We start from the raw sequence: 27,880 nt of genomic DNA on the forward strand, positions 1-27,880 counted from the left end.
CCAGGTCATTTGATGACAAAGCTTCTGTGAAAGTTTGGTCAAAATCCGTTGAAAAATGTAGGAGGAGTTGCGCACAGAAGAAATTGTTTACGCCCGCCCGTCCGCCCGCCGACATACCTAAATCTAATAACCAGTTTTTTCCTTCGGAAAACCTGGTTAAAAACCTGATTTTAAAAAATAAGTGACGATGCATTTAGATATTTTGCTAAAGGAAACTCCAACATTTTTTTAAATTTTTTTTTGGGGGAAGTTGGGGGGGGGTTTACGTCACACCGACACAGTACAGTTCATTCGGCGACGTTCCAGCTTTACTGGAGGAGAAATACCTCAGGTGCCCTTCTGTGCATTATTTCAGACACGAATGGGTACCTGAGTAGAACCACCAACGTTCAGTAAGCTAGCAATATTTATTATCATTTAATGTTATAACATAGCAATTGTGATGGAACTGATTCTCTTTTTTACACAAAGTGAACAAGGTGTTCAATATACATAGCTGTTAAATAAATGCATTCAAAAGTTTTACTCAATGTAAGATAGCTGTTTATCATATCACAAGTTAGAGAAGTTTTTACTAAGAATATCCCATCTGTCACTTGTATTGAACTCGGCTGTATTTTACTAGGCCAAGATTTCATAGGGGCGTGGAAGCCTCAAGTCTTGTCAGGCCAAGATTTCATAGGGGCGTGGAAGCCTCAAGTCTTGTCAGGCCAAGATTTCATAGGGGCGTGGAAGCCTCAAGACTTGTCAGGCCGAGATTTTGTAAGGCGTGGAAGCCTCAAGTCTTGTCAGGCCGAGATTTTGTAAGGCGTGGAAGCCTCAAGTCTTGTCAGGCCGAGATTCTGTAAGGCGTGGAAGCCTCAAGTCTTGTCAGGCCGAGATTTTGTAAGGCGTTGGAAGCCTCAAGTCTTGTCAGGCCGAGATTTTGTACGGCGTGGAAGCCTCAAGTCTTGTCAGGCCGAGATTCTGTAAGGCGTGGAAGCCTCAAGTCTTGTCAGGCCGAGATTATGTAAGGCGTGGAAGCCTCAAGTCTTGTCAGGCCGATATTCTGTAAGGCGTGGAAGCCTCAAGTCTTGTCAGGCCTAGATTCTGTAAGGCGTGGAAGCCTCAAGTCTTGTCAGGCCGAGATTCTGTAAAGGGTGGAAGCCTCAAGTCTTACCAGGCCGAGATTTTGTGAGACGTGGAAGCCTCAAGTATTGTCAGGCCGAGAGTTTGTAAGGCGTGGAAGCTTCGTCAGGATGACAAGTTCTTGGTCAGTTCTAGTAAAATCCACAAGAGCCAAATTCAAGTCTTGTCAGGCCGAGAGTTTGTAAGGCGTGAAAGCCTCGTCAGGATGACAAGTTCTTGGTCAGTTCTAGTAAAATCCACAAGAGCCAAATATCAATTAATATAGATCAAGATACTTCTTCAATGAACCCTTTATTATAATATCATCGCCTTAGTGTAGTAATGGATTAATTCTTATCAAATTTTATAAAGATGCCAATATATCGCTGTATATTTAAGTATATGTATTAACTGTAATATGCTATTTATGAAACATACTCGGGATCATATTTTTATACAATACAGAGTCAAATCGTGATGTATATGTGCATGTTATACATGCATCAAAATAACATAATAATGAAAACATTATATAATATTACCCAATATTTACAACTATCTTAATGTAAAATAACATGATAAATATTACAATATTACGTCTACATATGTATATTGCATTTGTAATGACTAGTGCGTTAAAGCGGCCTTCGGATTTTCTAAAGGTTTGATATAATTGTCAAATTATAAGAAATAAGATGGAAATGAAAATTGCCGTCAATGAAATACATATTAAACAATAAGGAAACCCCTCGATAACTCAAATCTTGGTGTTTTCTTTTCTTTTAAGACCCCATTCTTATCTACCAGTCCACGCTCTATATATAAAATAAGTAAAGCGGACGATTCGTTTCCCAATCTTCTTTTAATAGAAATGAACGTCATTGGCACGCTAAAATAGCTCTCGGGACACAGCTTTGAAGGGGTCTTTAGAGTGATATAATGCACTTTTTAAAAAATAGAATTACTGAAATAATTAGTTTGAAACAATACATTATTGTTTTTTTTCCATAAAAAAAAAGCTGAAGACCGCTTTAATGATTTATATAACATGCTTAAATATGTGACTGCAATCCAAAAAGGCAGTATCATCTTTGTAACTTATGTGCATCTATACACCTGGAGAGAAAATATAAATCAGGAGCCCCTTACAAAAATTTGACTTAAAATAAGATCACATTTGGCTGATGTTACTACATAAACAATGATGGCCAGGTGATTAATTATGATAAGTTCTCTGCTTATATAATGAATTAAAATGGTGAACTATGTCATACAAGAATAATGGGAAGAATAAATTAATTAACACATCAAACAAAAGAAATGCAACATTTTTTTTTAGGGCTGGTTATAAATCAAATATAGCCATTTTACATTTAGCCCTTGAATAATGGTTAGATATAACAACACACAGAGGATATACTGAATGAGTGTAGGTTCAATACTGAATTTATTGAATGAGTTTATTAAAAATTATGTTATGCAAGCCAGCCTCTGGCGAGCATATTATTTTATTCAACAAGTTTAATAAATTCAGTAATGAACCCACACGAATATGATATTCTATTTATCACATACCCAAAATAAAGACTGTTTAAAGTGTAAAAAAATAATGTTTTCATTGTTTGTTTGTTTGTTTGTTTCATTTTACGCCTTTTTCCAACAGTATTTCAGTCATATAGGCGGGTAGTTTCCTAACCATCGTTCCTGGAGAGTGACACCAGTACTAGACTACCTTCCTCCGTGCTAAACTACCAATGCATCTCCCGGTGATGGAACCCACACCAGAGAGGTAACTGGATTAGAAGTCATCGACTCTATCCCCTCGACCACGGAGGCAGTATGTTTTCATTGACGTGCCAATAATGTAACGCTTACATTTTGCATGACTTAACGCTATGTTTGTATCCTTTTTAATTTTCATTGACATGCCAATAATGTTACGCTTACATTCAGCGTGTCTTAACACTATGTTTGTATAAGGCAAATGACTTCATGTCAAAATATAAGCATGGCCGTGCAATACAATTTTTACAGAGTCACAAAAAAGCAGCATGGGTATGCCATAAATCATTTATTACACAAATGAATATCTTTTATATCAAATAATAAATAAATATCAGACAATTGTAACAAATCCAAAATTTTCAATCAATACTCCATATGTGAACAAACTTAAAGAAAGGATCAGTGCCGGTATAAATTTCTGCCAAAAAAATATTGAAGACAAAAACCCAACATTGAAAAACCTGATTAATTATTCGAAGACTGATGACACAAAGCAAGGCATCACTTAGTATTTCACTTATGCAAGATTTTATACAAACTTATATAAGTAATTACTGTAAATAAAATAAAATACTTTATCATGGAAGACTGCATGAAAAAATGTTTATCATTAAAATGGTCTATTTAAAAAACAAGTCTTGCACATGCACAGTTAACTTAAAACTTGATTTATTAAATTTGACATGTGATCTTGGCAATCTAGTAAACATTTAACATGACCTTTGCAATATTTTTAACCTTAAACATGACCTTGGCAATTTATTTAACCTCAAACCTGACCTACAAAATCTATTTAACCTTAAACATGACCTTAGCAATATCATAACCTTGGCAATCTTTTAAACCTTTAACATGATCTTGGTGATCTATTTAACCTTAAAAGTGACCTTTGCAATCTATTTAACCTTAATCAGGACCTTGGCAATATATTAAACCCTAAACATGACCATTGCAATATATTTAACTTCAAACGTTATCTTGGCGATCTATTAAACCTTAAACATGACCTTGGTAATATATTAAATCTTAGGCGTGACCTTGGCAATCTATGAAACCTTGAACGTGACCTTGGCAATCTATTAAACCTTAAAAATGAACTTGCTAAGCTATTAAACCTTAAACGTGACCTTGGCAATCTATAAAACCTTGAGCATGATCTTGGAAATCTATTTAACCTTCAACATGACCTTGGCAATATATTTAACATGACCTTGGTAATCTATTAAACCTTAAACATGACCTTGGCAATCTATTACACCTAAACATGACTCTGGCATACTATTTAACCTAAAACATGACCTTAAAAATCTATTAAACCTTCAACGTGACCTTGGCAATCTATAAATCCTTAAGCAAGATCTTGGAAATCTATTTAACCTTCAACATGACCTTGGCAATATATTTTACATTAAACATGACCTTGGCAATCTATTTAACATTAAATGTGACCACTGCAATATATCAAACGTCAAACTTTACCTTGGTGATCTATTTAACTTTAAACATGACCTTGGAAATATATTTAACCATAAGCATGACCTTGGCAATATATTTAACATTTAACGTGACCTTTGCAATCAATTAAACCTTAAACATGACCTTAGCAATATATTAAACCTTAAGCATGACCTCGGAAATGTATTTAACCTTACGCTGGACTTTGGGAAAATATTTAACATAAAAATTTGCTAAGTAAACCTTGAACTTGACCATGAAAATAAATTTTAACATTTAACATGACCTTAACAATATACTAAACCTCAAATTTAATCTTTGCAATGTATTAAACATAAAACGTGAGCTTAGTAATAAATAAAACCTTTAAATTGACCATTGCAATATATAAAGCTTTGACTATAGAAATATGAATAACCATACATGTATGCTTGACCTTTGAATTTATTTAACCTTACACTTGACTTTGACAATAAAATAAACCTTGACATTGGCAATATATTTAATCTTAAACTTTACCTTGTCAATATAATAAATGATGATCTTGGCAATATCTTAAAACATAAACTTACCTTTTGCAAAGATTTTCAAAACAAGGTCTTTATTTACTCATACATTATACTTTTTAAGTCATCTCATCATAAAATGGAAGCCATGTTATATATAATATAACATTGACATACAAAAGTGCTCAATTATTATTGTGACAGGAATTATAAACTGTAGCTTAGGAAACAGATTTCCGCCAACTCCTTGATGGTGTAAAGTAATAAATTCTTCAACAGTTACAATAACATTAAACTTTAAAAATAAAAAAAGATATATATTAAACATTATTATGTTCAAAATGATTTATATATAAATAAATAAATATGTAATAAGAGACATAAATTTAAAACAAGAGGGCCATGATGGCCCTGAAGTCGCTCACCTGTACATAGGCACCCGGAGCAGGGCCAGTTTTAATTCCAGGGCTTTTATTTGTACAAACTTAGTAGACACCCATTAGAAGATGTTTCATGCTACATATCTAAGCTCTAGATCTTTGAGATTTTTAAAAGAAGATGTTAAGTTTTAACTACACACATATAATGAAAAACAATGACCCCCCCCCCCCCCCCCCCCGGCAGGTCCAATTTTTACCCCAGGGTTTTTATTGAACATACTTGGTAGACACTCAATGGCTCAATGGTGTTTCATGATAAGTATCTAAACTCTAGCTCTTTAGGTTTCTTAAAAGAAGATTTTTAAGTTTTGGCTATACACATATATGGAAAATCAATGTCCCCCTGCACGTGGCCAATTTTGACCCCAGGGCTCTTAATTGAACAATCTTGGTAGACAACTATTAGAAGATGTTTCATGCTAAACATCTAAGCTCTAGCTCGTTGGGTTTTTTAAAAGAAGATTTTTTAAGTTTTAACTATACTCATATAGTTAAAAACAATGACACCCCTAGGGCGGGTCCAGTTTTGACCCCAGGGCTTTTATTTGAACAAACTTTGTAGACACTTACTAGAAGATGTTTCATGCTTAAGATCTAAACTCTAGCTATTTGGGTTTATTCAAAGAAGATTTTTAAGTATTTGCTATACACATATGAGGAAAATCAATGTCCCCCGGGATGGGCCAATTTTGACCCAAGGGCTTTTATTTTAACAAACTTTGTAGACACTCACTAGAAGATGTTTCATGCTTAGTATCTAAACTCTAGCTAATGGGTTTTTTCAAAAAAGACTTTTTAAGTTTTTGCTATACACATATAAGGAAAATCAATGCCCCCTGGGGCGGGACCAATTTTGACCCCAGGGCTCTAATTTGAACAAACTTGGTAGACAACCATTAGAACTTAAAAGAAGATTTTTTAAGTTTTTACTATATGCATATAAGGAAAATCAATGACCCCCTGGGGCAGGGCCAATTTTGACCCAAGTTCTTTTATTTGAACAAACTTGGTAGACACTTACTAAAAGATGTTTCATGTCAAATATCTAAGCTCTAGCTCTTTTGGTTTTTTAAAAGAAGATATCTAAAGTTTTTTCTTTCAGTTGCCATGGCAACCAGAGTTCTGCATGGAATTACATTCTTTGAACAAATTTTAAAGGTGACCACCAAAGGAACATTCCTGTAAAGTTTGGATGAAATTGACAGAGTGGTTTATGAGGAGATGTCATTCAAAGTAACAGTTTACGGACGCCGGACAGATGGATGTCGGATGGAAGCCGGATGAAAAGCGATCACAAAAGCTCACCCTGTCACCTTGTGACAGGTGAGCTAAAAAAAATAAAGAACCTTAAAGTTTTGGCCTTGTGTTAATATACAAACATATTCTAGAAATCATGTAACTTTTTTTAAAATTAGGGATGTCACGGTTAGAAAAAAATGCAAACTGTTTAAAGTGTTCAAACGGTGAAGTAATAACTGTTAAATGCTTAACCGACCGTACTAATAATCCGTAGATTTTCAACATTAACTTTGTTCATATTATGTTGTACTCAAAAATGATAACCATACATATCCGAATATGGAGTAGCTGTTTTCCGCAAGGGTTGTCCTCTAGTCAATCAGCTAGAAAAAAATACTTTGAAGAGTACAACGAAAATACAAACAATCGTCATATCGTGTCATTAAAGAACTTAAGTTATATTTAGAATCAATTTCAAACTTTTCCGCCCCTTAGTCAAATACTAACCTCAGTTACGGGTTACTGACTTTTCTAACTGGTTTTCTGTTAAAAACCAACCATACAAGTTTATACGTGACACCTCTATTTAAAATTCCAATGACAACTGGTAAAACTACATTTATTATACAAATTATCAATTAATTATTAATTAATTATCATATCAAAATAAAACAATTTAACAAAAAAAATAATATACACACATATTATCAAATCTGGAATCAAAGTAACAGTGTTAACACTGAATTAGTAACATAATAATTAAATAATGAATTAATAAACAATCATAGAATTTTTTTTAAAAAGAAAAATAAGAAAAATTCCCTCAAAATATTTAAGTACCTGTAATGTCACAATACTGTGTCCAGTGTATAACTATGGTACATGGAATATAAATTATATATCGCTGTTTACTCACAGGAATTACAAACAGTTTGTTAATTAATTACGCCTCACTCAACCAACTAAGCCAAATTATCACATGTTTTATAACTATCCTTCAAGATCAAAATGTTTGCAACTATCCTTCATGGTCTATTAGATAACTACATGTATTATCAATTAGTATAAATAAATTATAAACTCTGATTATCATAAAACATTCCTAAAATGCTGCAATATCAACCACCCTAGCCAAATTATCACATGTTTATAACTATCCTTCAAGATCAAAATGTTCACAACTATCCTTCATGGTCTATGAAATAACTAGCCATCCCTAAAATCACATGTTTGCAACAATCAACAATCAAGAGTGATTTCCCCTTATAATATCACAAGAGTGATACAAGAGTGATTTCCCCTTATATTATTACACAAGAGTGATTTCCCCTTGTAATAGAATAATAGCATATACTCTCATGCTTACATGTAGCAATCAATTCATGTTTTATAAACAACTATCAATAATCATAAAATGTTCAAGACTATCCTTAATGTATAATGAATAATGAAATCAGAAATGTTAAGACACCGTTCTTCATGGTCTAGTAAGCATCGCTTCTCTTCCCAACAATTGAATATCTTATGTCAACAACTATTCTTTAAAGTTTTCCACATTGTTACATTATTTATTCATGGTCAAAATATTATCAAATTTGCGCTGTTGTCAAACTGGTCAAACTCAGAACAAGTTTGTAGTACACATTAAATAATTGAATTTTAGAACTATCCTTCTTGGTCTGATACAGACGCATGCGAATGTTTAAAGAACTGTCCTTTATAATACCACACAAGAGTGATTTCCCCTTATAAAAGCACACAAGTCTGATTTCCCCTTATATCATTCTTGTGTGAGTTCCCCTTATGATATCATGCAATAGTGATTTCCCTTATAATATTACACACAAGTGATTTTCCCTTTGTAATAGAATAATAGCATATACTCTCATGTTTACATGAAGAGAACATGATAACACAGTATTAAATCATCACAAGTTTCTCACAGTGACTGTTTTGGAATGGTACATGTAAAGTAAACTGAGCACTATTGTAAAGTCACCACATATGATGCTATTTCCATGGGTTCCAAGTCCAGTAACTCTGTTGTGTCTAACTCATGTTCCTCGTACATTAAGGTCAAGGACACCTGTTGAGCGACATTTGTCAATATGTCGTTAAACATCCCTGCCAGTACAACCTGTTCAAGATGAAACAAAATCTTTATATTATTTCATTTTTTTAATACATATTTAGTACCATAAAACTTTATCTTATGTATCTTACATGTCAATAATCATAAAGTATTCACATCCTCTCAGCTTCCATAAAAACATGAATATCTAAACTTTGCATATATAGCACCAGCTAGAGCCATGCCAGAATGAACAAATTTGCATATATAGCACCGTAGTATCACCTATGGCATTGGTAAAATAATCTAATTTGCATATATAGCACAACCTTCATATATTTCAGAATGACGTAATTTGCATAATTATGTAGCACAACCTTCATTCATGGCAGAATTACCTAATTTGCATATGTACAAATGTAGCACCACCTACAGTCATTGTAAAATGACCTTATTTGCATATTAGCACCACCTTAAACCATGGCAGAATTACCTTATTTGCATATGTAGCACCACCTAAAGCCATGGCAGAATGACCTCTATCCATCAGAGGGATCTGATATCAATATTTTTATACTTACTAAACAAAATATACCTTTAACTTATCTTTTATCTTCTAGTTTAATTCCTTGAAGTACTTATGGAAGATCATTTTGGGGAATATGTAACCTAGTTTAATAAAGCCTTTATTATTATTATCATTATTAATTCAGTCTTGGCTCAGAGCTCGAAAAAATCTCAAAATGAAACTATCGAGACTTACCTCCCCTGACGCTCCTTTACACATCAATCCTTTATTAGGGAAGCCACAATCTATACCCAGTCTGTGAAAAAACATGGCTGCCGTACTCTTAGGAACCAGCCTATCTGGTCCGTCGTCCGGATTTTGCATAGTTCGTAAATTTAATAAATGTACATCACACGGCAGCTCGCTGTGCATAGGTGAGAAATTTGAGAGTTTAGGGAATGACGAGGAACGTTTCTGATGAGCTGGTATCACTAATACCGGGTGGATCAACTGTAACGATGTCTGGTGACCGAGTAACGACGGAAACGTGGTTGCTCGCTCTTTATTCTGAAATTAAATAAAAAATAAAAAAAAAATTATATTTTTTTTTTTACTTTTGTATTTCCTTCTTTTGTAATGTTTAAATTATTATGATATTAATTAGGGGGTGATCAAAAATATTTCATCTTGTGAACACCAAAAATTAATATTTATCTCATGGTTGCGCCACTTTGAACCACAACATATGGCAGATATTATTAACCCTATACAAAAGGAACAAAATCAAATTTCTAAAATACCCACATAAAGTAACTAGAACAATCGCTGAATGCGATTCATACCCCCACCAATGTCCTTGACAGAAGACAACTTGGAAAGGTGGTTAAGGGAATAACTTAAGTGACACAAATACATAAAAAGAAATTATCTCTGGTGAAAAAAAGACTAATTGTACAGGTAATAGTAAAAATATCTATTATCAAATCATGTTCGAAACAGTTACAAATAACCTTTCATTTTCCCAATATACTAACTTTTTATAAGTCAATTTTTGACCTTCAAGTGTGGCCTTGACCTTCAGCTGGCACAAGGGTAAGATGGGTTCTGCACATCGCCCAATTGGAGTGAACATTTGAGTAAAGTTTGAAGAAAATTCTTCCATTAGTATAGAATTTATAAGCTGACACAACATATTGTCTAGTATTGATTGTATGTAAATTTTAAAGACTTAAAAAGGGGCATAACTTTGTCAAAAAATCCAATACAGAGTTATGAAACTTGACCTGCATATCGTAATTGTGACACCTCATATATCTTTTAAGTTTCAAGCAAATACCTATGCTAGTTTCCGAAATATTCAAGAACTGTTTTAATCTAAGAACATTTTCTAAGTCAATTTTTGACCTTCAAGTCTGACCTTGACCTTTAGCCTGCACAAAGGTGACATGGATTCTGCACATAACCTTGTTTAGGTGAAACATTTGAGAAAAGTTTGAAGAAAATTCTTCCATTAGTATAGGATTTATAGAGCGGTACAAAACATATTGTCTAATATGCGATTGTATGTAAATTTGAAGATTAAAAAGGGGCATAACTTTGTTAAAATGCAATACAGAGTTATGAAACTTGACCAGCATATCTTAATTGTGACACTTCATTTATATTTTAAGTTTCAAGCAAATACCTTTCCTAGATTCAGAAATATTCAGATATATGTTAAAATTAAAGAACATTTTCTAAGTCAATTTTTGACCTTCAATTGTGACCTTGACCTTAAGCCTGCAAAAGAGTGACATGGGTTTTGCACATAGCCTTGTTGAGGTGAACATTTGAGCCAAGTTTGAAGAAAATCTTTCAATAAGTGTAGGACTTACAGAGCGGACACAACATACTGTGTAATATTTGATTGTTTGATATTTGACCTTTAATTGTGACCTTGACTTTGAGCTGACACATGGGCAACATGGGTTCTGCACATCCCATTGTTGAAATGAACATTTGAGCCAAGTTTGAAGAAAATCTTTCAATTAGTGTAGGACTTACAGAGCGGACACGACATATTGTCTAATATTTGATTGTTTGATATTTGACCTTCAATTGTGACCTTGACCTTAAAATGACACATGGGCAACATGAGTTCTGCACATCCCCTTGTTGAGGTGAACATTTTAGCCAAGTTTGAAGAAAATCTTTCAATTATTGTAGGACCTACAGAGCGGACACGACATACTGTCTAATATATGATTGTGTTTGATATTTGACCTTCAATTGTGACCTTGACCTTGAGCTGACACATGGGCAACATGGGTTCTGCACATCCCCTTGCTGAGGTGAACATTTGAGCCAAGTTTGAAGAAAATCCTTCAAGTGGAATAGGAGTTATAGAGCGGACACGAAAATGGAGACGGACGGACCGACCGACCGACCGACGCGACAAAGCGAATCCATTATAGCCCCCCCCACATTTTGTGGTGGGGGTATAATAATCTAGACTTACATAAGTGCCTTTATGTCTGTTCTCAAGTAAAAGTTTAAATCTACTTGGAGTTTGTTTACTATCTGTAACTCCCTGACCAAGACCTCGACTATCATCTTGGTTTAACATACGATCCAAAAATACATCCATTATACCTGAAAGATATAAATAAGTCCATCATATACACACATATAGACAGTCTACTCCACTTATAACAAGATCTGTTCACTTGTAACAAGATTGGTTCACTTGTAACAAGATCTGTTCCCTAGTAACAAGATCGCTTCACTTATAACAAGATCGGTTCACTTTTAACAAAATTGGTTCACTTGTAACAAGATCTGTTCACTTGTAAAAGATCTGTTCATTTATAACAAGATCTGTTTACTTATAACAAGATTGGTTCACTTGTAACAAGATCAGTTTACTTATAACAAGATTGGTTCACTAATAACAAGATTTGTTCACTAATAACAAGATGGGTTCACTTATAACAAGATGGGTTCACTTATAACAAGATCGGTTCATTTGTAACAAGATCGATTTTAACGAGACTGTACACTGTGTCTATAAAATGGTATGACAATGCATAAATTCGGACGAGATGTAAATATCCATCATTAAGCTTTTCCTCATAATTTTACAGAATATGCATGTCTATGAAAAATATTACTTTTGAGTGAACACTGTTCTTAATTTCTGTTGGGTGAAATATATGATAGATTCAATATGTATACATCGCTTTCACTATTGAATTTATGATATTATTCTCATATTCTCACTGAAGCTTTAAAATTCAGTACATAAAATAGTTGTTTTTTTTTTTTTAATTAAAATCTAAAAAAAGGTACACATAGACATTTTGTTAAACCTTTGTTGATATTTTACATGGTTAAAAATTTGAAAAATAAAAAAAAATTTAAAAAGCATAAAATTAATTACAAAATCTGTTATTATCTTTTACTTAATTTACAGTTAGAAAAAAAATAAAAAGAAAATTAGAGATAAAATACAAAATCTGTGAGAATATCTTTTTAAGTTTTAGTGTGAGACACATAACTAAAATCAGAATGAATAGGATTAAAAATAATTTACTGTTACCATTTGTTCTCCGAGTCACATAAGTACCTCTTGGGGTTTGTACAGACAGACAGACGGACAAAGTGGCGATTATATGCTCACTTTTTTGGGATTATAAAAAATCTATGAGAATAGTTTACTTAATTTTAGTGTTGATAAACCACAAAAATAAGAGAAAAGAATAACAAAGTCTGAACATTGTACTTAGTTTTTGTGTTAAAAAAAAACAAATAAAACTAGAACTATCACTAAATGTGATTAATACCCCCACAAGACTACTTCGGAAAAGAGGATGTTACTAGTAACAGAATACCTTGTAAAAGAATTGAAATATAGAGTTATGGTTGTGGGCAATTAAAGATAGTTGTGGTTCTTGTATGTTGCATTTCCTTTCAATGTGGTTGGCCATTGATGAAGTTTTATTGAATTACTCTGTATAAGTCCAGAAAGACAAGGAAAAGGAACAAAGGGCAATAACTCTATAAATACTGAAGATGGAGTTATAGTTCTTATGCACTGCACTTCCTCTTATTGTGCTTGACCATTGTATGAAGTTGTTTTGAATTCCAACCAGTACATTTTAAGTTATGCTCCGGACAAGGAAAAGTATCAAAGGGCAGTAACTCTGTATTTTGTCAAAATGGAGTTATGGTTCTTGTGCAATGCACTTCCTTTTAATGTCCTTGACAACTGTATGAAGTTGTATTGAATTACAAACAATAGTTTTCAAGTTATGCTCTGGACAAGGAAATGTAACAAAGGGCAATAACTCTGTAATTAGTCAAGATGGAGTTATGGTTCTTGTGCACTGCACTTCCTCTCAATGTGCTTGACCATTGTATAAAGTTATATTGAATACAAACTTTTAAAGTCTTCAAGTTATAGTTCGGACAAAAGAAAGCAATGGAAAAATAACAAAGGGCAATAACTCTGTAGTTACTTTAGATAGAGTTATGGTTCTTGTGCACTGCACTTCCCCTTATTGTGCTTGACAATTGTATGAAGTTGTTTCGAGTTTCAACCAGTAGTTTTCAAGTTTCAACCAGTAGTTTTCAAGTTATGCTCCTGACAAGGAAAAGTAACAAAGGGCAATAACTCTGTAATTAGTCAAAATGGAGTTATGGTTCTTGTGCATGGCACTTCCCCTTATTGTGCTTGGCCATTGTATGAAGTTGTTTTGAATTCCAACCAGTAGTTATCAAGTTATGCTCTGGACAAGGAAATGTAACAAAGGGCAGTAACTCTGTAATTAGTCAAAATAGAGTTATGGTTCTTATGCACTGCACTTCCTCTCAATGTGTTTGACCATTGTATAAAGTTATATTGAATTCCAACAATTAGTCTTCAAGTTATAGTCCGGACAAAAGAAAGCAATGGAAAAATAACAAAGGGCAATAACTTTGTAATTACCTTAGATAGAGTTATGGTTCTTGTGCACTACACTTCCCCTTATTGTGCTTGACAATTGTATGAAGTTGTTTCGAGTTTCAACCAGTAGTTTTCAAGTTATGCTCCGAACAATGAAAAGTAACAAAGGGCAATAACTCTGTAATTAGTCAAGATGGAGTTATGGTTCTTGTGCACTGCACTTCCTCTCAATGTGCTTGACCATTGTATGAAGTTATATTGAATTCCAACCATTAGTCTTCAAGTTATGCTCCGGACAAGGAAAATGCAACGGACCGCTGGACCGACCGACCGACCACCGGGTGACTCCTATATACCCCCCCAAACTTCGTTTTTGGGGGTATAAAAACACAAAAATTAGAGAACAAGAGGGCCATGATGGCCCTGAAGTCGCTCACCTGTATATAGCCCCCCCCCCCCCCACCCGGAGCGAGGCCAGTTTAAACCCCAGGGCTTTAATGTAGACACCCATTAGAAGATGATTCATGCTAAACATCTAAAGTCTAGCTCGTTGGGTTTTTTAAAAGAAGATTTTTTAAGTTTTTTCTTTACACATATATTTAAAAACAATGACACCCCTGGGGCAGGGCCAGTTTTGACCCCAGGGCTTTTATTTGAATAATCTTTGTAGACACTAACTAGAAGATATTTCATGCTTAATATCTACACTCTAGCTATTTGGGTTTTTTCAAAGAAGATTTTTAAGTTTTTAAATACACATATAATGAAAATCAATGTCCCCAGGGGCGGGGCCAATTTTGACCCCAGGGCTCTTATTTGAACAAACTTGGTAGACATCCATAAGAACATGTTTCATGCTAAATATCTTAGCTCTAGCTCTTTGGGTTCTTTAAAGGAAGATTTTTAAGTTTTTTACTATATTCATATAGGGAAAATCAATGACCCCCTGGGGCGGGGCCAATTTTGACCCCAGGGCTCTTATTTGAACAAACTTGGTAGACATCCATTAGAACATGTTTCATGCTAAATATCTTAGCTCTAGCTCTTTGGGTTCTTTAAAAGAAGATTTTTAAGTTTTTACTATATGCATATAGAAAAATTTCAATGACCCCCTGGGGCGGGGCCAATTTTGACCCCAGGGTTTTTATTTGAAAAAACTTGGTAGACACACATTAGACGATGTTTCATGCTTAATATCTTAGCTCTAGCTCTTTGGGTTCTTTAAAACAAGATTTTTAAATTTTTGTTATATACATATAGGGAAAATCAATGACCCCCTGGGGCGGGGCAAATTTTGACCCCAGGGCTTTTATTTGAACAAACTTGGTAGACACTTACTAGAAGATGTTTCACACCAAATATCTAAGATCTAGCTCTTTTGGTTTTTTAGAAGAAGATATTTAAAAGTTTTTTCTTGTGGTTGCCATGGCAACCAGAGTTCTGCATGGAATTAAATTCTTTGAACAATTTTCAAAGGTGACCACCAAAGGAACATTCCTGTGAAGTTTGGAAATGAAATTGGCTTAGTGGTTTATGAGGAGATGTCATTTAAAGTAAAAGTTTACGGACGACGGACAGACAGACGGACTGATGCCATACTAAAAGCGATCACAAAAGCTCACCCTGTCTAAAAGGAGTTACAAAATCTGTGACAATATTTAATTTAGTTTTAGTGTTTAAAAACCAAGGTAATTAAGGAAAAGAATAACAAAATCTGTATGGAAATTATACCTGGTTTAAGATTTGAAAAACCGAGAGAGTTTGCAGACAATATACTAAATCTGTGTTTGTCATCCTCAATAAAAGCCATCGTTGGCATTGGATATACATTGCCTTGTAATGTTAGCTTGTCATATGTTGTATGTTTCTGCATCTATAAATAACAAATTATATATATGTTAACATGATTAAAGGGACTCCACTGAGGTTAATAAGCCTAAAAACATAAAATTTCAATTTTTCACATAGATCAACACGAGCTACATGTATTACAACAGAAATATAAATAAAATATAACTAAGAAACATACAGGAAATTCATTGAAAATTGTATGTTTGTGATATTCTCTGTCCGATTCGAGTGAAAGCATTTAAACGCTTTTCAATTTTGTGTCATTTTTCACTATTATAATTATTATTTTGGAAAAACGGAACAAGCTAATGATCTGAAATTTTGCACATAAGTTATTAGTACAGATCTACATCAAATAGTGTAATAATCTCAAAAAAAATATTTTCAGTCCCGTCATGTCAAAAAACCTCAGTGGAGTCCCTTTAATATATGTTAACATGATTAAAAGGACTCCACTGAGGTTTGATGACATTACGGGACTAGAAATATTTTTTCGAAAGTAATATTACATCTGATGTAGGTCTATAGACCAATAACTTGCGTGCAAAATTTTCAGATCATTTGCTCGCTTGTTTTTCAAGAATGATTTTTCTAATTGTTGTTATCCTTTTCCCTCAAAATGTGCTAAGAATAGCACAAAAATTTGAATTGCACTTCATTTCTGAAAATCTTTCTTAATTATCTTTTGTTTATTTTTCTGCTTTAAGAGTCCCAGCTGATCTGTGTAAACAAGAGCGATCAGTAATCACATGTGTCGCCTCATGATGGCCAATTTTATGTTGGGACAAATTTTGTGACAGATGGACAGACAGACGGACAGTGCACAACTAGACTTGGTACTGATTATTCCTGTAAAGTTTGGATAAAATTGCCCCAGTAGTTTATGAGGAGTAGTGCGGACAAGCTTTTGCGTATCTGGCAACACACAAAAAAAACCACCTTTTTATCAAAGGGCCATAACTTGGCCAAAAATCATTCAACCGGAAAACCCGTGCAATATGCGCAAGGACTTGAGCTACAGATCAATTCTGTAAAGTTTCATTGAAATTGCATTAGTGGTATAAGAGAAGTAGTCCGGACAAACTTTAAAAATAAAAATTATTAAAGGGCCATAACTCAGACAAAAATCATTGAACCGGAAAATGCTGACAATATGCACAACTAGACTTGGTACTGATCATTCCTGTAAAGTTTGGATGAAATTGCACCAGTAGTTTATGAGGAGTAGTCCGGACAAGCTTTTGTGTATCTGGCAACACACAGAAAAAGAAACCTTTTTATCAAAGGGCCATAACTCGGCCAAAAATCATTCAACCGGAAAACCCGTGCAATATGCGCAAGGACTTGAGCTACAGATCAATCCTGTAAAGTTTCATTGAAATTGCATAAGTGGTATAAGAGAAGTAGTCCGGACAAACTTTAAAATTAAAAATTATTAAAGGGCCATAACTCTGACAAAAATCATTGAACCGGAAAATGCTGACAATATGCACAACTAGACTTGGTACTGATCATTCCTGTAAAGTTTGGATGAAATTGCACCAGTAGTTTATGAGGAGTAGTCCGGACAAGTTTTGTGACGGACGCACGGACAGACAGACAGACGGACAGACAGACGACGGAGAAGTGATCCCTATATGTCGCCACTACTCCGTAGAGGCGACACAAAAATCAAATTTGACTTTTAGGCATTTTGACCTCAGTGGAGTTTCCATAATCTCTATACATGTATTTTACCTTTTCATCAATCTGTTTTAGTTTAAAGTCACATCAAAATGTGGTGGCTTGGCCAAGTGGTTAAAGCAAACATGCCTCTAGAGAAGCCAAAATATTTCAAGAAAATCAAACTTGAGACATGTGCAAAGATTTTAAGAAAAGTAAAATGATTCAAGATTCAATTAATACTTAACATGGTATGTGCGATTAATGAGTGATTTAACAGTCATTATCACCATATTTCAACTTCAGTACTAACAAAAAAAGGGCTATCTTTGCTTAGATTGACATCTTTTTGGTAATTTACGTGGACTAATGGTATATATTTATATGTTTATATAGATCTGACTGTACCCACACTGACTAATTATTCCAACACAAGCATTATAACAGGATGAAAGTGCATTTCCTTATCCAAAAATAGGGCAGATAATTTGTATTTCTTTCTTTTCCAAAAACAGGGAAAATAATTTGAATCTTTTTTACAAAAAGAGGAGATAATCTTACCATGAACCCATTTAAGTCAGTGTAGAATTCACCATCATTGTTTTGTACATCGGTGTGAATCCTGACAGCTATCTCTACATTCCGCTCTGATGTTATATCCACGATATTCTGCATATCAAGTGATATTCCATCAATACCTACATAATAATATATCAAGTGATATTACATCTATACCTACAAAATAACCTATCAAGTGATATTTACCTACAAAATAACATACCAAGTGATATTCCACCTATGCCTAGATAATAACATATCAAGTGATATTCTATGTATGCCTAGATAATAACATATCAAGTGATATTCTATGTATGCCTGGATAATAACATATCAAGTGATATAAACATGGATAACAACATATCAAGTGATATTCTATCCATACCTGGATAGTAACATGTGAAGTGATACTCCATCTTTACCTGGATAATAACATATCAAGTGATATTCCATATATATATATAGACAATAACATATCAAGTGATATTTACCTAGATAATAACATATCAAGTAATATAAACATGGATAATAACATATCAAGTGATATTCTATCCATGTATACCTAGATAATAACATATCAAATGATATTCCATCTATACCTAGATAATAACATATCAAATGATATTCCATCTATACCTAGATAATAACATATCAAGAGAGCCAAAGATTTATTTTGTTGCTGAAAGATGCTGCTCTAAAAAATGTTATCCAATCCCAACCTGGGCTTCCTCAAAAAGGTTACTATATACCAAGTTTGATTACAATCACTCATTCCAAACTTTAGTTATTGTCTGGAAACCACTATGAGGATGGACGGACACACCTATGGACAAGCTGACTCCTAACTTTGTCTGTGGAGAGTATAAAACAACAACATAAATCCATTTACCTGATGAGTTATAAAGTCGTACAACGTGAGTGACTAACTCAAAGTAAACACGAACTTCTGATGCTATAGGACCCTGTATAATGTTCACAACTGGAGGACTTTTACCAGAATACGTCTGAAAAAGATAACAGATGTTGATTTTACTACTTTTTACTGGTAATTAAAAAAAATATGTGAAAAGGAAAAACAACTTTCGTAAGAAAATAAGCAAAGAAAACAATTTAATGAATATCAAGTTGTAGCAATTATATTTTTTTTTTTTTTTTTTTTTTGAGTTTTACATACAGACACAGTAGAGTATATGCCATGAATTCTTGTGACTTTCTAGCTTTACTGGTGGAGGAAGACCTCAGGTTCCACTCTGTACTGGTGGAGGAAGACCTCAGGTTCCACTCTGTACTGTGAGGGAGACCTCAGGTTCCACTCTGTACTGTGAGGGAGACCTCAGGCTCCACTCTGTACTGGTGGAGGAAGACCTCAGGTACCACTCTGTACTGGTGGAGGAAGACCTCAGGTTCCACTCTGTACTGGTGGAGGAAGACCTCAGGCTCCACTCTGTACTGGTTAAGGAAAACTTCAGGTACCACTCTGTACTGGTGGAGGAAGACCTCAGGTTCCACTCTGTACTGATGAGGGAAGCCTCAGGTGTCACTCTACTGGTGGAGGAAGACCTCAGGTTCCACTCTATACTGGTTAAGGAAAACCTCAGGTTCCACTCTGTACTGGTGGAGGAAGACCTCAGGTTCCACTCTGTACTGGTGGATGAAGACCTCAGGTTCCACTCTATACTGGTTAAGGAAAACCTCAGGTTTCACTCTGTACTGGTAAAGGAAAACCTCAGGTTCCACTCTGTACTGGTGGAAGAGACCTCAGGTTCCACTCTGTACTGATGGAGGGAAGCCTCAGGTGTCACTCTGTGCAATATTTCAGGCACAAATGGGCACCTGTGTGGAAACCACCGCGTTCCTGATGCTAGTTGGACAGCTAATTCACATGAAAGAATCTGAAAACACTTGTGCAGCTCAAGTATACAGTTGTGAGAGGAAAGTGGTTTGTAGTCAACAACTTTTTATCACATAAACTGCGGCGCAAGAGTATAATAAAGCCATTTAATAACAAGAGCTGTCCGTAAGACAGCGCGCTCGACTTTTTTATTGCTTGCCAATAAAAAAAGTTTTTGCAGTAAAAGGCAATACAAGAATCTCTGTATTTTTAAAGTGAACTAGTTGTTTGATACCCTTGAATATTACAGCAATGTTTATATGACATAATTTATGGTAAAGTGAACAAGTGGATAGGAATGAATTTTTTTAGATTTTTTAAGTTTTTTAGTGCTTGCCTATAATACAAAACATTGACAGTTAAGGGCCATAATTCAAATAAAATCTTTGACAGAATTACCTTCTCCTGGACATGTTTGGGAATCATGATTGTAAACAAGTATTCCAACTTTCAAATTAATATCTCAAACAGTTCAGTCAAAAAGTGGACTGGTACTAAAAACTTAACCAAGATTCTAAGTCGATAAAAGGCCTTAATTTTTAAAACAAATCCTTGACAGAGTTACCTTCTCTTGCGTACAGATGGGGGTAATGATGTGAAATAGCATTAAAAGTTTCAAAGCAATATCTCAAAGGGTTAAGGCAATAAGTGGATTTTACCCATATTCAATGTATTTTCTAAGTCAAAAAGGGGCATAATTCTGTCAAAAACCTTGACAGAGTTATGTCCTCTTGTCTGTTGATGAAGGTCGTGATGGTAAACAAGTATGGTCAGTTTCAAAGCAATACCTCCAATGGTTTTGAAATAAAGTGAGGTGGTACAAAAAACTTAACCAAGCTCAATACACTTTCTAAGTCAAAAAAGGGCCATAATTCTGTCAAAAACCTTGACAGAGTTATGTACTCTTGTCTGTAGATGGAGGTTATGATGGTGAACAAGTATGGTAAGTTTCAAAGCCATACTTGTAATACTTCTGAAATAAAGTGGGGTGGTACGAAAAACTTAACCAAGGTGTGACGCCGACGCCGACGCCGGGGCGAGTAGGATAGCTCCCCTTTTCATAGAAAAGTCGAGCTAAAAACGATATTACACTAGTGTAGTAACACTTTGATGTGACGTCATTTGCGCTATATAGAAACATAGCGTTAAAGTGCGCTTATGTTAGCGTTACACTAAAGGCGCTTCATTGAAAAATTACTCATTTTAACAGTTAACTATTCTTATTTTATATATGTGATAAATAGAATATTATATTTGTGTACATTCAATACTAAATTTATTGAACTCGTTGAATAAAACAATATTATGCTCGCCAGAGGCTCACATAATATGATTTTATTCAACTTGTTCAATAAATTTAATATTAAACTACACTCATTTAATATCCTCTATATATTGAATAAGACAGGATATATCTTACAACACATGTTCGGTTTTTTTTTTTAATCATTTTTGGGGTTTTAATGTCACGTAAAGGAAAGTCAATAAATAAATATTTGTTCAGCAACAACAGGGTTATTTTGAATCACACAAAGTGGTGATAATTTACCTCACTGCACTTTCCAAATTTAGCCAAGGATATGAATTTTGAGCTGGAAGTAGGTCACTTTTTGAAGGTCAATAAAAACTTAAATTTACAGTTACTAAAGACAATATGAAAAGGTTAGGAGGCCCTGATAAGAGCCGTTGTTGCCCAGCCAAAATCTAGTTCACTATATGACATTAATGACACATTATTGCTAAGAGACAAATAAATTTTTACTTTTTAAGAAAGGGATAACATGAATTTTATTATATTTAAATGATAGTGTTACAGAATGGTATGTGCTTATTACCGGAAGAAAGCAGCAATAAATGTGAAATAATTTGTCATGAAAGTAGCAAAATGTAAACAAAGTGGTATTTGGACTTCCATACAAAACACTTATCAATTATAACAGTAATCATTGCCAAAAAGCAACAGATGAAAAACATTATTCAGGTAATAGTCGATTACGTAACTTTTTGGATACTTTAAAAGTACATCAAAATTTAAAAGCTTTTGAGAAATAAAACTAAAAGCATTTCCGAGGCATATTGGACCTTTAAAACACCAAAAAACTTTTTTTTTTAAATATCTGGAGGTGTGCTGTTGCCTTGTACACAAAACCAAAGAAATTTTCAACCCACCTTAGCCTGTCCGTCAGGTAAGAACAGGTAGGCGCCACTTCTATCGCCGCTGTGTGGTTTCGTTCCGTACGTAACAAACTCTAGCCGTGTATTATGTTCTACACCATTCTCCTTAGTGACAACTGACTGATAAAATATAAAAATAGACAATTGTTTTAAAATCATTCTGGAAATTGTTAATAATTATCTGCTACACAAACATTTCAATCTTTAATGTTTGACGGGTTAAACCCCTCTTTTTTCAAGGAGTTTCTGTTTATTTTTATAAATCAGAGTTTTCTGAAAGTGTCTTATTTGAATAAAAGAATGAATAAACTATGTATGGGAAGCTGTGTTCCATATTAAAGAAGGTCCTTTCTTGTAAAAACCTGCCAATTTGTTGGTTTTTTTTACTGAATGTGACCACCTACATGTATACTGATTTGAATTTTAAACATAACTTAACATATTTACTATGTATAAAGTCAAAAACATGTTTATTAAATATTAACAAAGAGACTGTGTTGCAAAAAAACATTTTCTAATGATCAAATTTGAGCATAGTATAACACATAGTTTAATCAATATATGAGCCGCGCCATGACAAAACCAACATAATGGGTTTGCGACCAGCATGAATCCAGACCAGCCTGCATATCCGCTGTTCGCTATCAGTTTCTCTACTTGCTATAGGGTTTGTAAGCGAACAGCATGGATCCTGATCAGACTGCGCGAATGCGCTGGTCTGGATCCATGCTGGTCACAAACCCATTATGTTGGTTTTGTCATGACGCGGCTCATATAAGCTGATATAAAAATCATAACTCACCTTTAATAATCCGTTAGATCCTGAGAAAGTTGCCTTGAGGTATGGATTCTCCAGTGTAATATCTGAACCTACAGCTTTAGCTATAGAAAATGGATGCCTGCAAACAATGGGAAAAGAACAATGGGAAAATATCTCGTATAATAATACTTTTCATCACATATCGCTTTTGTGACTCCCTGAAAATGGTATTGCATGACTGATAATATATTTTGATGTGATGTCATTTGAGTTATACAAACATAGTGTAAAGACGCACTGAATGTTAGCGTTACACTAACAGCAGGGCAATGCAAAATGATTCTTTTTCACTTTAAACAGTCTTTATTCTGGGTATGTGATAAAAAGAATAATAATTATATTTGTGTAGGTTCATAACTGAATTTACTGAACTCTTTGAATGATATAATATTATGCTAGCCAGAGGCCCGCATAATATAATTTTATTCAACTTGTTCAATAAATTCAGTATTGAACCTACACTCATTCAATATCCTCTTTACATGTATACTGTTAGTTTCTTTAATTTTCTGTTTGTTTATTTTTAACACAGATTTTAACATATCTTTCAGTCATATCTCGGAGACTGATCCACCTATCCAGCCTTCCTGAATAACTAACCAGTAATAACCAATTTCTCTGTAAGTGACCGACTACTAATCACACCAAAAGACAATTAAGACTCTTTGTCCTTGATCTATTGTTATACTAACAATATAACTACCCCCCCCCCCCCACCTTATCTGATGCAGCGTATCAACTAACTCCCTTAGATCTAAACCCCTGCATCTTCAGATAATACCCTGTTATAGATAAATACCGCCTCACCCTAAAATCAACCCCTGAATAACTTAATATGTGATGCTCTCCCTTTTGTTTGTTTAGGTTTCTACGTCACACCGACACAGTATAGGTCATTTGGCGACGTTCCAGCTTTACTGGTGGAGGAAAACCTCAGGTGCCCTTCCGTGCATTATTTCAGGCACGAACAGGCACCTGAGTAGAACTACCGACGTTCCGTAAGCTAGCTGGATAGTTTCCTCACATGAAAGAATCCAAAGTATCTGATGGGGTTTGAACCCACAGCAGTGAGGGGCAAGTGGTTTGAACTCAACGACCTTAACCACTCGGCACAGACGCCCCTCTCTCCCTTTTGAGCCAAGGGAAGTATAATCATATACTGTAATGAAAGCTGATTTCCTTGATCAAAGTCATGATACTAATTTGGAAATATTAAACCATTTAAAGAGCTAGAATGAGCAGTTTGACCAACTACCTGTGACTTAAAGTAATTACCTCTAATAACTTCAAGCATCAAAACATTTTTAAATGATAAAATAAATATATATATACGTACGACTGTAATATTGTTGAACTGTCCGAGTTAAACACAAGTACAGAAACGGGAACATTTTTCGGGTTAGAGTTGGCTGGAACACGCTGAACTGTATATTTTACAATACCAAGCGCTGGTATTGTGAGCCTGAACGATACCTACATCAAATTTAAATAATTTGTTAAAATAAAATACTTGTAAAATAACAAAAACTACTTAAGTATTTCTATGATATTTTTACTATCATTAAATAAACCTTAGAATGTATCCAGTGTTGATTATTTGTTCCACTTGTATCATTTTTTCTTAGTATTTTTATTACAGTTCAAAATAACTTATTTAGATTCAATTTAAAAAAAATGCTTGAAGCTTTTTAAAATTAGTTTCAAGTCACGTTCCTGGAACTAATCAGTACTGGAGGCATACAAGGCATTATAGTCGTGACTCGTGACCCCCGTTATTCATGGTGACACTGGTATCTCTTGATTTTGTACAGCCTGTTTCCTAGAATGTAGTTTTCAATATAAGTGGCAGGCAAACCAAATAATATTTAATTACTTTGTTATTTCATTTAGGGCCTTTTTCCCTTCTATAGCAGATGCTGTTTAAAGGCGGCTTCCCCAAAGAAAAACTCTTTAAAATCATGCAGTTTTCCCAAAAAATTGAATTTACAACTAGTTTTTTTTTTTCCCTTACAATTTTCCCCAAAAATCAGGGGTGGGGCTGCTTCCCCAACCTGTGAAGAAAAAAAACCTGTTTTGATTTTAAAGAATGTGTTAAATATCTCTCAAATTATTGATTTATTTACCTTGAATTTTGATTTCGATATTTTATCTGCTTCGTCCCAGAATGGTTCCACCTGACTCAGCACAACTGATCCCTCCGTATCCATGACAACAACGTCGGCACAACTCACGTAAATCTTTACTACTTGTTCCCGGCTCTGAGCCAAAGAATTGTAGAACATCACGGGTCTAAAATTCAACAAATGATCAAATCATTAAATATTTTGAAGATTCATCATATACTGAACAGTTACTTTTAAAGGCCAATTTACCATAAAACATGCTATTTTTTTATTTTTGAAAAGCTTTTTACAATGTCTATAAAATACTCACTGACAATAATGATAAAGCTGCTTGAACTGTTGTTACGTTTGTGTTTTTGGCAATTAGTAATGTTACAGTCATAAAGTACATGTATTTTCTATGGAAGTTATAATACCATTTCAAATGACAACAATAATTCCAATATTTACCTTGGTGAAGTATCAGATTCCTCCCCTAGATCAATCACAGATTTCACAGGTAATGCATCATGTGTTTCCCTGCTCTCATCCTACAAATATATAGATTATGTATCTCGCAGTTACCAACAACATCAGATTCTATATACAGTACTTTAATTCTTGGTTTGTTGTCACGCACAACACCTTATACTATCAACATAATTATTTTTAATCTTACAGACCTTTCACTATAGACAGAGTTTCTTTAATGTGTAACCATAACAAAAAAATATTAAAAATTTATTAGTAATTCAGTATAACTGGTCTTAAGACCACCTCAGAATAAAGACCTCCCCGGAAATTAAGATCACACTGGGAATTAAGACCACTGCAAGAATTAAGACCAACCCAAGAATAATGACCACTCCAGGAATTAAGACCACTCCAGGAATTAAGATCACCCCAGGAATTAAGACCACCTGAGAATTAAGACCAACCCAGTAATTAAGACCACTCCAGGAATAAAAGCCATCTCCAGAAGAAAGAACATCCTGGGAATTAAGACCACATTGGGAATCAAGACCACCCCAGGAATTAAGACCATTCCAGGAATCAAGACCATCCCAGGAATTAAGACCACCCTGGTTTTATTACATGTTACAGTAGGTAAAACTTACAACATTAAACCAGGGAGCATTCTCGTTATAACTGTACTCAGTTTTGGTATCCATGGAGATGTATGTGGCACATTCTTTTATTATCAGCTTACAATCTCGTAATGACTTCAACAATCTAAAATATATAATTCATAGATCTATAATACAGAGAACAGTTTTATAACATAACACAATGTTGTCTTTGTTGTACATGTGTTGTTATGTTTTTTATCATATCATTTCATTTATCATATCTCATATAATTCATCATTTCTCTTAAAACATCTCATATCATATCTCAAATCATATCATTTCACTTGTATATCATATATCATATCTCATATCATATCTCATATCATATCATTTCTCATATTATTATCACATATCCTTTATCATATCTCATATCATTCATCATATCTCATTTCATATTTCACATCATTTATCATATCTCTTATCATCTATCATAGCATTTATGATAGCTCATATTTTCTCTTATATCATTTATCATATTTCATCATCTTTCATATTCTTTATCATATCTCATAGTATCTATCACATAATTTATCATATGTAATATCATCTCTCGTATCATCTCACATATCATTTCTCATTTCATATCTCACATATCATATCTCATACACCTATCGTATATCATGTACATAAAAACCTCATATTACATTACTGTAATATACAATACCTGTTTCCATAATCAACAACAACAAAATCTTTAGCAGTGCCTGTAATACCATCATGATGCTGGAACAACCCAAGATTTCTACGTGCCTGTATTAACTTGTCCATAAACACAGTCTGTGGAAAATTTGAGTGACTTTTACGCCTAGCCGTTGCTGTTGCCATGGAAAACAAAATCTCTGCAGCTCTGAATATATACAAAAATAATAAGAGGATATTTTTTCATTTGAGTGAAATATGGTATATATATTTTCATGAAACATGAAAGTATGTGGCATTTTATCATGTTGTGTGAAAATATATACCCTATTTAACGAAAAACAAACAAGAACTGTCGGAGGACAGTAACGCTCAACTATTCGAAAAGTTGTCACAAGGGTGTTTCATTAAATATAATAATCCTTACCTTTATGAATACATAAAATTGTCCGAAAAGGTACAAACCCTTCAGTAGTAATGGAGATGCCAGCTTACAAGCAAAAATTTACCTAGAATTTCTAAGACGAAAAAGGGGCATAATTATGCATAAAGCAAATTAGAGTAATGGGACTTGTGCCAATCATCTTAGATAATCACAGAGAACAAGTGTGTGGAGTTTAAATTCATTCCCTTCAGTAGTAATGGAGATACCAGCTTACAAGCAAAAACTTAACCAAGAATTTCTAAGTCGAAAAAGGGGCATAATAATGTAAAAAAGCAAATCAGAGTTATGGGACTTGTGCCAATCATCTTAGATAATCACAGAGAACAAGTGTGTGAAGTTTCAATCCATTCCCTTCAGTAGTTATGGATATACCAGCTTACATGCAAAAACTTAACCACAGGGACGCCAACACCGACAAATGGGTGACTGCATTAGCTTGATTATCCTGCGAATAGTCGAGCTAAAAATACCTTTTTATTTGGTTTATACAGAATTTATTTTAGTTTAATTGTGTAGGAAGCTATAAGCTTATAGACACACCTTCAAATCTGTTCCTGGAACCAACCAGTCCT

General features: G+C 34.1%; 1 protein-coding gene and 1 long non-coding RNA gene across 2 annotated transcripts in view; both read right to left on the reverse strand.

Annotated features, from left to right (window-relative positions):
* Nucleotides 1–1,400: 1,400 nt before the first annotated feature.
* Nucleotides 1,401–7,253, reverse strand: LOC132735623 (uncharacterized). The gene is made up of 2 exons (XR_009626479.1): nucleotides 4,133–7,253; nucleotides 1,401–4,079 (listed from the first exon to the last, which is right to left on the reverse strand). It is a non-coding gene; the product is annotated as an uncharacterized LOC132735623 (long non-coding RNA).
* Nucleotides 7,254–7,298: 45 nt separating this feature from the next.
* LOC132735624 (alpha-mannosidase 2x-like) overlaps nucleotides 7,299–27,880 on the reverse strand; it is a 39,134-nt gene continuing 18,552 nt past the window's right edge. Inside the window, exons 12-24 of the mRNA XM_060722599.1 lie at nucleotides 26,889–27,071; nucleotides 26,213–26,327; nucleotides 25,566–25,645; nucleotides 25,116–25,281; nucleotides 24,329–24,465; nucleotides 22,975–23,071; nucleotides 22,167–22,292; nucleotides 18,996–19,110; nucleotides 18,110–18,246; nucleotides 15,767–15,908; nucleotides 11,609–11,742; nucleotides 9,367–9,678; nucleotides 7,299–8,669 (exon numbers count right to left, since the gene is read on the reverse strand). Coding sequence (XP_060578582.1) covers nucleotides 8,517–8,669; nucleotides 9,367–9,678; nucleotides 11,609–11,742; nucleotides 15,767–15,908; nucleotides 18,110–18,246; nucleotides 18,996–19,110; nucleotides 22,167–22,292; nucleotides 22,975–23,071; nucleotides 24,329–24,465; nucleotides 25,116–25,281; nucleotides 25,566–25,645; nucleotides 26,213–26,327; nucleotides 26,889–27,071 — 1,897 coding nt within the window. The 3' untranslated portion in view covers nucleotides 7,299–8,516. The remainder of the gene's footprint in view (nucleotides 8,670–9,366; nucleotides 9,679–11,608; nucleotides 11,743–15,766; nucleotides 15,909–18,109; nucleotides 18,247–18,995; nucleotides 19,111–22,166; nucleotides 22,293–22,974; nucleotides 23,072–24,328; nucleotides 24,466–25,115; nucleotides 25,282–25,565; nucleotides 25,646–26,212; nucleotides 26,328–26,888; nucleotides 27,072–27,880) is intronic.

The sequence above is a fragment of the Ruditapes philippinarum genome, unplaced genomic scaffold (genome assembly GCF_026571515.1).
Source record: "Ruditapes philippinarum isolate M1 unplaced genomic scaffold, ASM2657151v2 ctg464_1_1_1_1, whole genome shotgun sequence".
Lineage (NCBI taxonomy): Eukaryota > Metazoa > Mollusca > Bivalvia > Venerida > Veneridae > Ruditapes > Ruditapes philippinarum.